Here is a 16,625-nt window from a genome sequence, read left to right as displayed (position 1 = left end):
ATAGTTTAAATGTGTGATCATACGCTCGATGTGACCTCTCACCCAAAAAGTTTTCCCAACTGAACAGAATCACAAGCAGGAAAGGTACATAATCATGGCTACAGATCGGCTGAACAATTTGGCAGTCAACACAAGAACGTTTCATACGAACTAGTCAAATTGCAAACCACAGCAGGAAACATACAAATCGAGATCGAAATGCTGTCCTTAATTCCATGCCCACGCGTGCAAAGAGTGGACAAATGCAGCAATGGCCAGTGGCTTTCGTGTTCTTTTTACATGCAATCCTTGAAAAGAACATGTCCAGGTATGAGGTATGATAGCACACTGGCAATTACATGTGTAAATTGTCGACAATAGGATTTGAACCTAATACGTACATTGATTGAATGAACTTACATACACTAACATACAGTGGATATGAGTATGAGACTAACGTAAGAGGAACAGCAAAAGGGCAAAAACATATCTATGTCAACATTGAGTCAAATCATCAGTTGCTACAAGTCGGCAGGCAATCTTACTTGAGAGCGTCGGAGGCAGCTGCTTCTCCACTTAGGGGAGCAGAGAAAAAACCAACTTGTTTAGGGCTGGCTTTTGTAATAATGTCCTTTGCCTATATGTAGTAGTTAAATTCATCCTTCATTGACCCACCTTCACCATATTGATCATTCCACTGGTAAAGGTCCCTTATGTTTCTTGAGTCAGATGATACACTAGAGCGCACCTACAGAAAATCAGCCATTGGTGCATGGTGACCGCCCAATAAATAGCCCAAACTTTTTGAAGCAAGAAGTTCGCGAGGTTTTGAAAATTGAAACAAGTGCTTCATAATTCCCTTACCATCCGATGTGCGAATCTGAAGTCATCCATTGTAAGAGGGCGAATGTCCTCGGTTCCACATACTGGAGGCTGAGGGCTACCTTCAGCTCTTCGCAAATTTCGCTCCTTCACCCAAAAAAAAAAAGGAAAAGATGAGAATTTCAGGCAGAGGTCAGATCAATCAGAGATGTACTAGATTATTTACACACCTTCTCTTCCTTGTCTATGATTTCTTCCACAGGGCATTGCGCTGCAGTTACACATAGATTCTGAGGGACAAATGAGGAACTCAATCAGATATTGTAGATTGCTGTGTCTGATTTCTGCAGAGTATAAGAAAGGCACACCAACATTAACATACCATCAAGTCACTTCCTGAATATCCATCAGTCATGTTAGCAAGTGACTGGAGATCCACATCTGGTGCTAACTCTTCCTCAGATAGTATCACGTTCAAAATCCTCTTTCTGTTTAATGCATCAGGAAAATCCACCATCAATCTGCAAACAAGAATCAGTTTCCAGGAGTTAATGAGCAGAATGGGACCTGCCATGATATGTGGGGTTTTAGAAATTACCTGCGAGGGAACCTTCGAATGACAGCCTCATCAAGGTCATAAGGTCTATTTGTGGCTCCAAGAACCAATACGCGTTCTTGATCTTTAGTACGTAACCCATCCCAGTGCACCATAAATTCATTTTTTATCCTGCGCATCGTTTTTCGATCGCCTTCTGCTTCTCTCCTTCCTAGCATACTGTCAATCTGTTAAAAGTCACAAAATGTATGAATAACACACTGTAGAGGAGCAACAGTGAAAAATCACAATAAATTTATTTGCTACCACACCTCATCAATGAATATCACAGCAGGAGATATTTTACTTGCCAAAGAGAAAACAGCCTTTACATATTTCTCTCCTTCCCCGAACCACTGATAAAATGGATGAAATTACACAGATATAATAGGTAAGCACTCAGAAAAACACATGAAAGAATAGTTATTCTGGTTGAACATTACCCTCGATGTGATGCTTGACATTGATATGTTGATAAAATTTGCACCTGCTTCAGTAGCTATTGCTTTTGCAAGCAATGTTTTACCTGTGCCAGGAGGTCCAAAGAGCAATATTCCCTTCACAGGCTGTTACAACAAAGAAACTGACATCATATAAGTTACTTATGAACAATACAAACGCTTTTTTTTTCATATATGGTATCTAGTTCCTGAAAATGCAGCATAACAAAAGGAAGCTAGCATTTTCCACTTTCAAGATATTGAAGGATTACAGCATCACTCTTACTCCATAGTAACAGATATTAATTTTTGTAGGGGAGAGCCCCAAATTTGCAACGAGAACAAAAATATCATATATTTATTACAACAAACAATCTTAGAATGAGGTTTTCCTGAATTGGTCATGAGATCACCAAGATGCCATAATCACAAAATGATGTCGGATAAAAACAAAATAGGATAGTCTATCCAAACAAGAATATAATCCTGTGTGCTGCAACATTTATTAAATAAACACGCTATAAGTTCTAACCATACATTAACAAGAACTTATTGACCTTAAATTCAAAGAAATGCGTGCTCAATTCACAACTCATCAACAGGTAACTGCATATAAATAAGTATTGAGAATTGAATATATTACCAAATGCTTCTGCGTATATGTATCTATGGTTATGTAGATCAATCCACAAAAAATCCAGTAAAGTTGGAGTGCAGAGGACACCAACAACAGTACAACACCACTGACTCGTTATATAAGTAGTAAAGAAATATTCAGGGTTCATCGTCTAACAAAAACATATAACACCATTCCTAAGTCCAATATAATATCAAAACATTTGACCATTAGAATATACATAAGTACCTTTCTAAGCTGGCCTTTGCGGAACAGTTCAGGTCTTTGCAGAGGAACCATCACCAATTTCTTCAATGTGTCCTTTACATTATCCAGAGCTCCAATGTCCTCAAAGTGAACTCCAATATCATTAGGTGAAATAACATCTGATAGAACATCTTTCTCAAACTTGTTCTTTGTGACCACATTCTGAAAAAAAAGAAGAAAGTCAACGAATTTATAAGGTATTAACCAAGTAGAGAAGGAGAGGAGGTGGGGGAACCTTTAATGCATTGCTTAAGCTCTTATTCTCACTGTGCCTTTCTGAGTCCAAGTTTTGTTTAGTGCTCTGTACCATGCTGAGTCCACGCCTGAGGCTGTATCCACAACAACAATATAGAATTCCTGGAAAAAAGATGTTCAAGGTTACTTTAAGATGTGGCATTGGAATTATCTCTTCACCTTTCAGTAGAAAGTACAATTTTCTCATCCTCAGATGTATTGGGGCTATTATGTTGAAGGTGAGAACTAAGGGCATAACCAACAATCTTATCTATACCTGAAATAAACCAGAACAGCGAATGATTTTAGTAAATTATTTGAATATCAAGAAGGAGAATTAATAATTAGTCCATGACTTTGCAAAGTAACAACTTACTTTCGTCAGTCAGTAATTGGCCTTTGATGATTAATTCCTCAAGGTCATTGCATTCAACTTCATTGCGGATCAGAAACTATATTCACAAATAAACAGTGAGAATAAAGGAGAGGAGGAAATAATTAACAGAAAGGACATGGCAAGCTAGCATTGCATCAAATAATGTTCCACATTTCCAAAAGGATATTTTAAGGCATTGATTACCAGGAAAACAAACTCATAATTTAGTAAATAGCTGAAATCAATATGATACTTTTTGTAAAGTAGCACGAAGTTCTATCTGAAACCTAGTATTGAACAATGGTACTATTCACATAAGCATTTTATTGAACAAACACTATACAAAATATACATAACATCTCAGTGAAATATTACTGTCAACGGGTCTGGCAGAATAGCATATTCCAGCTTACCTTATGAATTTTGAGAATGTTAGCTTTAGCATTAAGTGTTTGAGCATCACGTTCAAGTTGTTGCTTCCATTTTGAAAGCTGTGCTTTATCCTGTAAAAACACAGTAAAGAAACATTAGACAAAGTAATATTTAAAAGCATAATAAAATAGAGGTGTCAAGGGATGATATTACCTGTGGCGGCTCAATGGAAATTTTATTGGGGAAAAGCATATTTAGACCGAGAGCTGATTTTGAAGCACCTTCATTTCTTTCATGCAACTTACTTCCAACATGATCCTGCCCTTTTTCAGACATAACTTGTCCTAGCTTGTGCTCCCCATTCATTTTGGGGACATAACTTCCAGGTTGTTTTGACTTTTGATACAGGGGCAAAAATGTCATTTCAAGTGAAAAATACAGGGGAATACAATATATAATACTAAATGTAACATGTACAGAGAGGGTATTTTATCAAGCAACAAGACTAGAGGACGTTAAATAGTCAATACCAATCTAAATGAAAGTTATATGATCATTTCTTGACTCAGAAATATATATCAAACATGAATGAATAGATTGCACTATTGATTGTTTGGTGCATTAGACTGGTGACCTTGAAAGAGGGCATTGCACTACATAATAGATCAAGGGAGAGATTCTCTGTGAACATACTTTTCTGAATGAAAGGGATGCATGGAATACAACTTGAAAGCCAACTGGTGAACTTAGAAGTTCGCAAATGATGGAAATCCTTTCAGAGCCCAATCTACCTAAGCTCTGTTGGATCCTACCTCAAAAACACACCAAAATACCTATGGAATCTTAATCCTTCTGCTGCAAATGTAGGTATACCTCTTTGTGGTTGTCTGGCTCCAAGTGAGATCCAATTATCAAAACACCTGGAGGAAGTTCTCTCCTTAGAGGTGAATGCAATTCTGTATTTCCACCAAACAGTTCCTCTACACTTTTAAGAAACACGATCAGATTGCTTGTTTTGCTTTCATCTAAAATGATCTGAAAGGAAATAAAAACCATGTAATTGTAGGCTATAAGCTATTAAGGCCCTGTTTCTTTCAGCTTAAGATTATTATAATCTAGATCATTGAGTCAGATTATTATAAGCTAGATTGTTATAATCTGTAGTAGAATAAGCTGTGAGTTGTTTCTTTCCTAGATTATTAGAGCCTAGATTATTGGGTTTGCAAGTCTAAAGAGAGGGTGGGGTGGCATGGTGGGTAATTTTTTATCCAATAAGCTAGAAAAAGCTCACATAAATGAGCTTATCAGAATATAATAAGCTGGGCTCCAGATTATAATAAGTTACTTCAATAAATTGTCTGTTTCTTTTAATTTACTCCCAATAATCTGGATTATAATAATCCCAAGCTGAAAGAAACAGGGCCTGAATCTCCTTATTTCTGGTAAGTTGTAACATAGAACAAATATACCTCAATTAACCCTTCCAGTGCAAGGTTGTTAACTTCGCTAGTGCCAGAATCCAGGCGAAGTTCAGCAGCTGTAGAAATTTCAAGCAGTTATTATAAATGATCAAAGCAACGTTATTAACTAGATATCAGTTTCATCATAAACTGGACTAACCCGGGCAAAAGAAACCATGATCTGCTTCACACAAGCCTCCAAGATCATTACCATTAGGGATTTGCTTGTCAAATCTAATTCCAATTTTTGAGGATATATTGTTTTCAAAGGTAAGCATCACTCTGCCCTGGCAACCCTTAGTTGGGCCCCTGTAAATAAACCAAATGATATCAGTGTAGGTTGTGAAAGCATAATAATTTATCAACAAAGTCGCTGTTTGATCACAACAACTGTCAACTAGGAGATTTACCAATTGGCTAAACAATAGCAGTTGAACTATGATGCATATTGATCTTGTTGAATCATGAGAAATCAACAAAAGAAAGGTTTCGAGATGGAAGGTAGAACTAAAAATAATTTTAAAAGTGACCAATAAAGACACCTTTGTGTATCTAGGCATGCTCGTTGAATTTGACCAATATACTTTACCCGGTCCCCTGCACAAGGGAAATTATTAAAGACTTGAGTGAATGTTATGGTAATGTTTATATGAACAGAAACAAAACAAAGGGATCCCAAAACCTTCTCTAAAAATGTGCTTGGATGTTGCTGTTAATGAATCTGGTTTGGTAGAACAGGGAGAATGAGGAAAGGTTCTCTTTGCAATATCAGCTTCTGCACCAGAATGGTGCTTGTGAGAATTTGCCAACTTACTAATACCTTCTTGATCTCCTGATTTATCGGCCATATGGCCTGGACCACTGGAAGGTGCCTGAATATAATTTTTTTAAACAATACTTTCCACTAATATATTCAACACTGAAAGAAATGGTCAAATATTGGACTATTAGGCATGCTTAAATTAAAATTAAGTAGGATGATTCCTGCGAAACTTACACCAGGCAGCACAAGAGAATCAACTATAAGAAGTCTAGCACCAAAATGCTTTGCGAAGGCCTTTACCAATGTTTGCTGGTAAATTCCAGACCCTTTTGAGAAAAGAAAAAGTTAGGGTAACATCAGAAATGCAGACAAATCATCTCAAGGACCTTAGGTTATCATAAAACAATGAAACAAACAAATTGTGATTTGTGACACATACCTGGTGGACCACACAATAGAATTCTTTGATTTAGAGATGAAATTTCATTTGGGAACCTTCTGGTGAACCTTTTTTTCATGTGTATAAATGCAGGTGAAAACAGTGCATTCTTTGTATTCGCACTGCATCAAATGAGGGCAGATGAAAAAGAAGAAAGATGGCACTGTAGGCAGATTTGCATCATTGTGGATAAAGTACTGAATCATTTTAGTACTGAAACAATTCAAAAATGATATATGCGGTATATGATTGCACTCAGCTCTGGCAAAACCTAAAAAAAAACAGGATCGGAGCAACAAACAGGATACTGCCAATTGTGAACTGTTTGGTTGTACAGCACATTGAGAAAGGACTCAAATAATGGTAGCTGTTTTGAAACAAATATAATAAAAGTCAAACAGCAACTACATAATATCATGCGGAGGAAAGGTTTATAAATAATCATATCCTTTGAAACAAACACACTATACATCAATTCACAACTAGCATATCATCTGAGATAATATGGGAAATAATTACATCCTTTGAAACAAACACACTGTACATCATTTCACAACTAGCATATCACCTGAGATAATATGGGAAATTCTCGAGGGTAACTTCAATATGGTTCGGGTTAATAATTCCTTCTTTCAGCCCATCTTTAAAGTCTTCAGATCGGGTTGAAGGTAAAGTATTATTGTCGTTTATAGAATACTGAAAAATCTGCCAGAAGGTTAAGGATCAACACCGATTTGTTTGAAAATAACAAATGAATCTGTTTACCATTCACAAGTACATAGTATCAACCCTGTGGAGGAATTGCAGATAAATAAAATAATGAAAAGGATACATATGCATGCTTGACATGATTGAAAACAAGTTCATCCCCTTCTGAGAGGAAAGCTTTGGAGCCTTTTGTAATTCGTTTTCCATTTATGTTTACCCAACCATCTGTTCCTGTTACTTCTAACTCACATAGACCTTGCTGAAACAAAAGAACAACCATGTTCATGCAAGAAGCCAAGAAACATATTATACTGTCACTTTAACAACACGCAGAACCATAAAGGCTTACTAGTACCTCAAGATATCGCAACTTGCATCCAGGGTCATTATCAGATTGACCATCCAAACATATGCCACATTGTTCACTTTTACTAACACAAATTTGGCTTCCACTGATAGGGAGATGGGGAGTCTGTAATCACAGATTGTTTGATGTTAGGCAATATTAACCTGATCTATGCAATATCACCAGATGACATAAAGAAAGAACGAACGAAAGTTACTAGATGACATACAAGTTCTTTCTCATTTGAAATGCTGGGATGTCTTGCCAAGATATTACAGAAAAACAGTTTTTGGAAAAACTACGGAGGACTGCTTGCTAGTTCTGTTCTTCTTACTAGTGCATGATTCTGACCATGAATGGTGATTCTTAACAATTTGATCATCATGTTCCAGTAAGACAGACTAAAAATGAATAGTTGCAAAAGTAACTGCAATACTCCAAGAAGACCAGGAGCGTAAATGATCAAATGCTGTCATGATTGTTTCCCACATAGTGTACAACTTAATTGATCTGCCTAAATGCTCATATTATCGGAAAATTGCTAATAATTGGATGCAAACAAACCGCACGGATGATCCTTCAGGAGCAGAACCAACAAGAGACGCAAGCGCCTCCAAACAATGGCAGAAATCAAGAGCTACCAAACTCCAATAACCACCGATAAACCGATCATTCTCTCCCAATGAGCAGCCGTTCGCGACTCAACAACGAAGAATCGCAAACTCAAATCCCCATTGCGCAGCAACGCACCTGCGAGCACTGCGACAGCAGCTTCGCCCACGGCACCTGACCCCGCGGCGGCGGCTCCGCCACGATCCCCGGCGAGGGCACCACCGCCTCCGCCGCTTCTCGATCTGCACCGTGGCACGCAAAACCCCAGTAAAACCCCAATCCCACAAAACCACACAGAACCCAACCAACCAGCGAAGCGGAAGGAGACCGTCACCTCCACATCTCGCCACCGCCGCCGTCGCGTGCGCCTCCAACGCCGCCTCCTCCTCCTCCTGCGAAGCTAGGGTCAGACCACCCGGAAACACCCAAATCGACGCAGAATTCTCGAGCTCGAGCGCTCACCTTGGGGCGCTTCGTCGGCGAGCAGGAGCAGGACGACAATGGGGAGGAACCGCGGCCGCTGCAGCTGCCGGAGAGAACCTCCGACGGTGCGGTGGCCGGCGACGAGGGATTTTCCATTTCCAGAAGGTTCTGGAAACGCAACCGCCTCTTAGTTTTCGCCGTTGGAAATTCTTTTTGCGAAATATTTCTCTCGGGGGAGAGTATTTATAGGGGAGAGACGAATACGTATATTTGATTGCATTTCAACACATACTATCTTTCTTTTATATTTTATATTTACAATAATATATATATATATATATTATCAGATGTTTTGTTTAAATTAAAGTGAGCCTTTCGTTCATACTTGTACTCACAAGCTAAATTTTAAATTTTGAAACTTATTAGAGTTTATTTTGAGTTTCTTTCATCATCTTCTAGATTAATAAAAACACATATATAAAAGTACCTATAAATTATTTTTTAATTTTTAATAAATGGTTTTGCTTATGCTTATAATGAGAATCTATGTAGAAATACAGATTAAAAATGTAACATTCAAATATGTACAAAAGATAATTAATGTGGAGAGAAGAGTCCATATAGAACTAGTTTAGAAACTCTAAAATTCGGATAAAAAATAAATAATATGAAGAGAAAAAGTCCACACAGAAATACAATTTAGAAATATAAAAAATTAGATTAAAATAATTATTATTGATAAAGGTGTTCATGTATAAGTATATTTTAGAAATATTTAAATTTGACAAAATAAGTTATATTGAGAGAGGAGTCCATGTTTTACCAATATTCACTAAATGCTCTTACATGAACCTCGTATTAACCCTGCGTGGTAAAAGTATCTTGGAGTTCTTAAGTTAATTGAGAATTCTTAGAATTCATGCATTATCAGAATAAAAGAAAATAACCTAGCTCTCCCATTCACATGAAAAAAAGATATATTAAATCCTCAAACATATATCAACGTGACAATAGAGTTCCTTACAAGATTTCAAACCATGAGTGACAAGAACAAAATAAGATATAAGAAACCTGACAATAAAGAAGTGATGATAAGAATGTACATTGTGTTATTTAAATCATGTTATAAGCTATTACAAATAAAAGATACAATATTCTATTTTTAGCTAGTGGATTAATGCTATTAGAGGTAGTGAGAAAATGCCAGCAATAGCTTAAAGATAAAGCAAAAGAAATAAATATATCATAAAAAATTATGTATATTTGATTTATTATATTGTTAAGAAAATATGAAAGGACCATAAGTTTTTTTTGATGGATATGAATTACATATATAAGTTTGACCTGTTAGGTACACACTAAAAGTATATATGGAAATATGGTAAAGAAAAATATGCTAGCCACACAATCTATACAGACTAGCATGTTTAAATTTTCTGTTAGACCATGTAATGCATGACATTGACGGATGAACTAGTCTAAAGAGCGGTGGGCAGTAACGAGCCGACGAAGGGTTTTATCTTCCTGGAAGGAAATATAATCTTCTCCTAACTTGGCTGTTGGAAAAATCTTTTTTCTGTTTTTTTTTGGAAGAGTATTTAGGGGTACTTGAGAAGATACGTGTTTATTTTTTATTTATATATATATTTTATATCGAGGCACCTACCGGGTGTAGTTTTCTTTCCACCTTATAAAAGTGGAGAAATGGATATATGTTGGATTCTAGAATTGTAGAATTTTTCTTAAGTTTCTTTTTTGGTTTATTTTTTTTCTAGAGTAAGTTGGTTTCGTGTTCTTGTAATTTCTCTAAAATAGTTAATGTTTTTAAATAATTAACATCATTTACCTAAGAAATAAATTGAAAACATGTTTCTTTATAGCACACCCTTAACAGCTCATCTAAATTTGATACATCATATCTTCATTTGAATAAACATTCAAAAAAAATTTTTCATCCATGTCTGTTTGTACTACAGCGAAACATCTATAATACATCTTTCATATCCCACCCAATTATATTTTATTAATATATATGAACTACTCATTTTTCTTAAACATATACTACTCAATAAATAGTCCTGCATCTCCATTTAAATTAATGGAGAAACCTTAAATTTGGAGTTTCTCTTTCACCATATAATTGGCGACTAAATATGGAGAATGTGATAAAAGAATTGCTAGACCATATTTTATACGATTCATCTTCTGTTTTGTAAATGGAGTATAACATAGATAAATGACTAGATATGCTTTTGGTAACATTGGTATACCAGCTTCGAGAATTTTTAAACCAAAATACATGTTTCGTATCATATAAACATCCTTAATGTCTTTTTTTTTTTGCCACAACCACAAAGCAAGGGGAAATTTAACTATTTATCATCTTTTTACATGGTGAGTGGTAAATCTTTTATTACTTCCCTCCCTGTAGCGGTGAGAGGGATTAACAGGGTATGATAAATAGTGGCAAAAAATTAAAAGTCCTTTTGCAAACCATTGACTTTTAAGCTAATACAAAATGTAACCGTTGACTTTTAAAGTCGTAAAAAACTGTGAACCATGCTGATTTCCCAAGCGACAGTCTTAGCCCAGTTTGGATAAACTATTCCACCTAGTTACTTTTGGATTATCACAGACACGATTTCCAAGATGTTAAATATTTTTAAAAAACATTTTATATAAATATTTCTTTACAAAAATAGTTATATTTGAACTCTAATAACCACCGATAAACCGATCATTCTCTCCCAATGAGCAGCGGTTCGCGACTCAACAACGAAGAATCGCAAACTCAAATCCCCATTGCGCAGCAACGCACCTGCGAGCACTGCGACAGCAGCTTCGCCCACGGCACCTGACGCAGCGTCGGCGGCTCCGCCACTATCCCTGGCGAGGGCACCACCGCCTCCGCCGCTTCTCGATCTGCACCGTGGCACCCAAAACCCCAGTAAAACCCCACAGAACCCAACCAACCAGCGAAGCGAAAGGAGACCATCACCTCCACATCCCGCCACCGCCGCCGCCGCCGCCGCATGCGCCTTCAACGCCGTCTCCTCCTCCTGCTGCGAAGCTAGGGTCAGACCGCTGCCGGAAACACCCAAATCGACGCGGAATTCTCGAGCTCGAGCGCTCACCTTGGGGCGCTTCGTGGGCGAGCAGGAGCGGAACGACAATGGGGAGGAACCGCGGCCGCTGCCGCTGCCGGAGAGAACCTCCGACGGTGCGGTGGCCGGCGACGCGGGATTTGCCATTTCCAGAAGGTTCTGGAAACGCAACCGCCTCTTAGTTTTTGCCGTTGGAAATTCTTTTTGCAAAATATTTCTCTTGGGGCAGACTTTATAAGAGAGAGAGGAATACGTATAGTTTTGATTGCATCTCACCATATACTACCTCTGTTTTTGAGTTTTTTAGTTACAATGTGGTCATTCATTTTGTTCAACAATTTAGTATAAATATAAAAAATAACAAGTTGTTCTTAAAGCTCTTTCGATAATAAAGTAAGTTACAAGCAAAATAAATAATATTTCCAAAAAAATTAAATAAGACAAAAATCAAACATCTTACATTATGAAACAGAGGGATTACAATCTTTCTTTTATGTTTTATATTTACAATATTATATATATATATATATATATATATTTTCAGATGTTTGGTTTACAGAGAGCTTTTCGTTTATACTTATACTCCCAAGCTAAATTTTAAATTTTGAAACTTATTAGAGTTGATTTGAGTTTTTTTATCGTATTTTGTTTTCTAGGATTATCTTCTAGATTAATAAGAATATATATATATATATATATAATTACCATAAATTATTTTTCAATTGTTAATAAGTGGTTATGTTTATGCTTATAATGAGAGTGTATGTAGAAATACAGTTTAAAAATGTAACATTTAGATAAATAAAAAAATAATTAATGTCGAGAGAAGAGTCCATATAGAACTAGTTTAGGAACTCAAAAATTCGAATTAAAAATAAATAATATGAAGAGAAAGAGTCCACGCAGAAATATGAAATATAAAAAATTAGATTAAAATAATTATTATTGATAAATGTGTTCATGTATAAATACATTTTAGAAATATTTAAAAGAAGAGTCCATGTTTTACCAATATTCACTAAATGCTCTTACATGAACCCGTATTAACCCTGCGTGGTAAAAGTATCTTGGAATTCTTAAGTTAATTGAGAATTCTTAGAATTCATGCATTATCAGAATAAAAGAAAATAGCCTAGCCCTCAAAGTCACATGAAAAAAAGATATATTAAATCCTCAAACATATATCAATGTGACAATAGAGTTTCTTACGAGATGTCAAACCATGAGTGACAATAGCAAAATAAGATATGAGAAAACGGACAATAAAGAAGTGATGATAAGAATGGACATTGCGGTCATTTAAATCATGTTATAAGCTATTACAAATAAAAGATACAATATTCCACTTTTAGCTAGTGGATTAATGTTATTAGAGGTAGTGAGAAAATGCTAGCAATAGCTTAAAGATAAAGCAAAAGAAATAAATATATCATAAAAATTTATGTATATTTGATTTATTATATTGTTAAGAAAATATGAAAGGATCATAAGTTTGACATGTTAGGTACACACTAAAATGTGAAAGTATATGTGGAAATATGGTAAAAAAAATATGATAGCCATACAATCAATGCAGACTAGCATGTTTAAATTTTCTATTAGACCATGGAATGCAGGCATTGACGGATGAACCAGTCTAAAGAGCAGTGGGCAGTAACGAGCCGACGAGGGGTTTTCTCTTTTTGGAAGGAAATATAACCTTCTCCTAACTTGGCTGTTGGAAAATCTTTTTTGCTGTTTTTTGGAAGAGTATTTAGGGGTACTTGAGATGAGACGTGTTTACTTTTTATTTATATATTTCTTATATTGAGGCACCTACGAGGTGTCGTTCTCTTTCCACCTTATAAAAGTGGAGAAATGGATCTATGTTGGATTCTAGGATTGTAGAATTTTTCTTAAGTTCCTTCTTTTGTTTTTTTTTCTAGATTACGTTGGTTTCATGTTCCTGTAATTTCTCTAAAATAGTTAATGTTTTTAAATAATTAACATCATTTACCTAAAAAATAAATTGAAAACATGTTTCTTTATAGCACACCCTTAACAGATCGTCCAAATTTGATACACCATATCTCCATTTGAATAAACATTCAAAATTTTTTTTCATCCATGTCTGTTTGTCCTATAGCAGAACATCTATAATACATCTTTCATATCATACTCAGTTATATTTTATTAATATATATGAACTACTCATTTTTCTTAAACATATACTACTCAATAAATAGTCCTGCATCTCCATTTAAATTAATGGAGAAGCTTTTAAATTTGGAGTTTCTCTTTCTCCATATAATTGGCGACTAAATATAGAGAATGTGATAAAGAAATTGCTAGACCACATTATTTACGATTCATCCTCTATTTTGTAAATGGAGTATAACATAGATAAACAGCTGGATATACTTTTGGTAGCATTGGTATACATGCTTCGAGAATCTTTGAACCGAAATACATGTTACGCATCATATAGACATCCTTAATGTCTTTTTTTTTTTTGCAGCAACCACAAAGCAAGCCATTGACTTTTAAACTAATACAAAATGTAACCGTTGACTTTTAAACTTGTAAAAAAACTGTGTACCATGCTGATTTCCTAAGCGATATTCTCAGCCCAGATTGGATAAACTGTTCGATCTAGTTACCTTTTGGATTACGATTTCCATGCTGTTAAATATTTTTCTAAAAAACATTTCATATAAAAATACTTTATAAAAATAGTTACATTTAAACTTTATAATAGTAGTTAAATTAATTAAGTACGAACCGATGATTCCTCGCGTTTCTCGTACATATTTATCCGCTAGCAAACCTCTTAATCAAACGGGATAAAACGAGGGCTAAAATTTGTGACGCGAAGAACTGTTCAGGAAAGTTCAGAGATTCTTGCACCTGTCAGCTGGCTTCGCTCATCAGCAGCAGGTGACACTGACAGAGATCTCAACTGCTCTGCTCACTCACCTTCATGACAGTTTACAGTTAACAGAATCTTCCAAGAAAACTCTCAAGAGATATAATAATAATAAGATTGATCCTACTCACTGATGACCTGCTAATTCGCACTTAGATTCTTCTGAGAAAATTCCCAGCATGAGTTTATATGAATATCATAAGATTGATCTCACTCAGCAAGAGCTCTTTTTTTGGGAAGAAGGAAAGAAAAGAGAGGAAAACGATAGCTTGTTTTTCCACAGAACAAGAAGTGACCCCTCTAATCGTACAGTTTTATGTATTGGGAGACCTTAAGCAATAAATTTATCTATATTCTAATTTTATGTATTGTGAGGAAAACTCACAAGAGAATATTGTTGTTGACACCCTTAACCTTGTAGTTTGATGTCTTCCCAATATGTTTATTGATTTTTTTTGTGAACATTTAATGCTGAAAGGATAAATAGAATTTTTTTCTTCATGGTAGCTTTTGACAAACTATTATAATTTTTACTACGAATAAATAGACAAATGACCAGGAGTGAGTTCTCCTTCTAGCATCTCAACCATTCGTGCGCGCAGCACGAAAGTACCGAAAAAGACCACCAGCTCATCCCAGCTGTAATTAGCATGCTGCTGATCTTTTAATAGCATAAGAGTGATGGTCTTTAGTTATAATGCACAGGTATGCTACTTACTTCTATATTCATCTTATTTAAAAACTTTATAAAACATGTAAAATTACTTCTATATTCATCTTATTTAAAAACTTTATAAAACATGTAAAATTATGAGTCAAGATTGAAGTGCCTTTACTAATAAATTAAATCGCAACAAAATAACTAATAATTAAATAAGACGAATTGTTCAAACATCAACTCAAAAGTTAACGATGTCAAAATAAAAAAAATGTTGAGGGAGTATTAGTAAGCATAAAACTGGGTCTCTCTCACCGTCGAGATGCTGTTAAAAGGGGCCTAAAAACGAATCGTCATTTGCCGAAAAAAGTACACCTACATACGAACAGAAAATTCTTGCCACACTGAAGACGGCCCAAATCAATCAAACAAACTCACTCATCAGGTCGCACGTACGAATACGTGGTTGGTCACAAGCACTGCGAATGGCGATTTGTCAACGTCAAATTAGGGGACTAAACGAGGAACAAATTAATCAGGCTGACGGCACGCACTAATCCAGAAGAGATTAAAAAATAAACACCAAGTCAATGACAACAGAGGGCCGAAATCGTCACCGTCGTCAGAGTCGACGTAAAATTGTTCACCGTTTTTTCTGCAGGATGCAGCTTCCTGTCTTCTTCCCTTGAGTAAGATATGCATGAACACAAATGGAGAGAGCCAAGGTTTCCAAGTTGAGTAATTTGTAAAGCATATCAAGCTTTTAATGTGTGATTAGCAGCATATTTTGTAAATAAAAAATAATTTATAAATAAAACTTTTATATATTTGTTCTAAAAGTCAAGTCTAAAAAATAAAATACTATAAAAATAATTGAACTATCAATCTATCATCATGTTTAAATATTCTTCATGACAGATATCCGTTTTTCAAGATACACCAAAGACACAACTCTACCATGTGAGGCTAAAATCCTGATGTTTATGCATATTATGCACGTATGTACATGCTTTCGATACTAAATGTTACACACAACTTTCCATCTCATTAAGTTCACTCACGTGGGCTTAAATTTTTTCTCATTAGATTTTCATATAACATTTATAAAACCTAACCTATCATATTTAATAAACACATGCATCCTCTTCTCCCTTCATTCCCCGCAACCACGGAGTCCCAACCAAACTAGAAATAAACAATTGGTTAAAAATTTTCTAAATTAAATATGTGCATGTTATATCACACGGACATATTACTCTCACTGTATTTTTACATATCGGTATGGTTGACTTTTTAATATAAATTTAACCATTTATATCATACAAATTTTTGTTTAGATATGCAAAAATGTAAGTTATAACTAAAATATACATAGCAATACAACAAATCACACTAAAATAAATGATAATTATATAAAATTTTGAATAAGACCAATAGTTAAACAAATTCCAAGACCGTCAACGGTATTATTTATTAAATACGGAGGGAGTATTAATGTATAAAATA

The 16,625-nt window shown here is 35.3% G+C and overlaps 1 protein-coding gene across 1 annotated transcript; it reads right to left on the bottom strand.

Moving 5' to 3' along the window:
• Nucleotides 1-149: 149 nt before the first annotated feature.
• LOC102699647 lies at nucleotides 150-8,644 on the bottom strand. The gene is made up of 26 exons (XM_040529444.1): nucleotides 8,492-8,644; nucleotides 8,364-8,421; nucleotides 8,168-8,271; nucleotides 7,427-7,543; nucleotides 7,196-7,330; nucleotides 6,932-7,068; nucleotides 6,364-6,485; nucleotides 6,159-6,250; nucleotides 5,844-6,033; nucleotides 5,704-5,758; nucleotides 5,322-5,470; nucleotides 5,171-5,238; nucleotides 4,575-4,736; nucleotides 3,915-4,097; nucleotides 3,743-3,832; nucleotides 3,330-3,405; nucleotides 3,134-3,230; nucleotides 2,955-3,048; nucleotides 2,702-2,881; nucleotides 1,840-1,962; nucleotides 1,669-1,752; nucleotides 1,400-1,584; nucleotides 1,184-1,322; nucleotides 1,032-1,091; nucleotides 844-948; nucleotides 150-727 (listed from the first exon to the last, which is right to left on the bottom strand). The coding sequence occupies exons 1-26, from the start codon at nucleotides 8,606-8,608 to the stop codon at nucleotides 617-619; spliced, it is 3,033 nt and encodes a 1,010-aa protein (XP_040385378.1). The 5' UTR covers nucleotides 8,609-8,644; the 3' UTR covers nucleotides 150-616.
• Between the last annotated feature and the right edge of the window lie 7,981 nt (nucleotides 8,645-16,625).

The sequence above is a fragment of the Oryza brachyantha genome, chromosome 12 (genome assembly GCF_000231095.2).
Source record: "Oryza brachyantha chromosome 12, ObraRS2, whole genome shotgun sequence".
Taxonomy (NCBI): Eukaryota; Viridiplantae; Streptophyta; class Magnoliopsida; order Poales; family Poaceae; genus Oryza; species Oryza brachyantha.
The sequence above is the reverse complement of the archived record's forward strand: the minus strand, read 5'-3'. Positions and strand labels throughout refer to the sequence as shown.

Coding starts and splice junctions, on each gene's coding strand:
- LOC102699647 (XM_040529444.1), bottom strand. CDS start 8,608: ATGGAAAATCCCTCGTCGCCGGCCACCGCACCGTCGGAGGTTCTCTCC. Junction 1,753..1,839: donor TGTCAAGCATCACATCGAGG/GTAATGTTCAAC, acceptor CCATTTTATCAG/TGGTTCGGGGAAGGAGAGAA. Junction 949..1,031: donor TCATAGACAAGGAAGAGAAG/GTGTGTAAATAA, acceptor TTTTGGGTGAAG/GAGCGAAATTTGCGAAGAGC.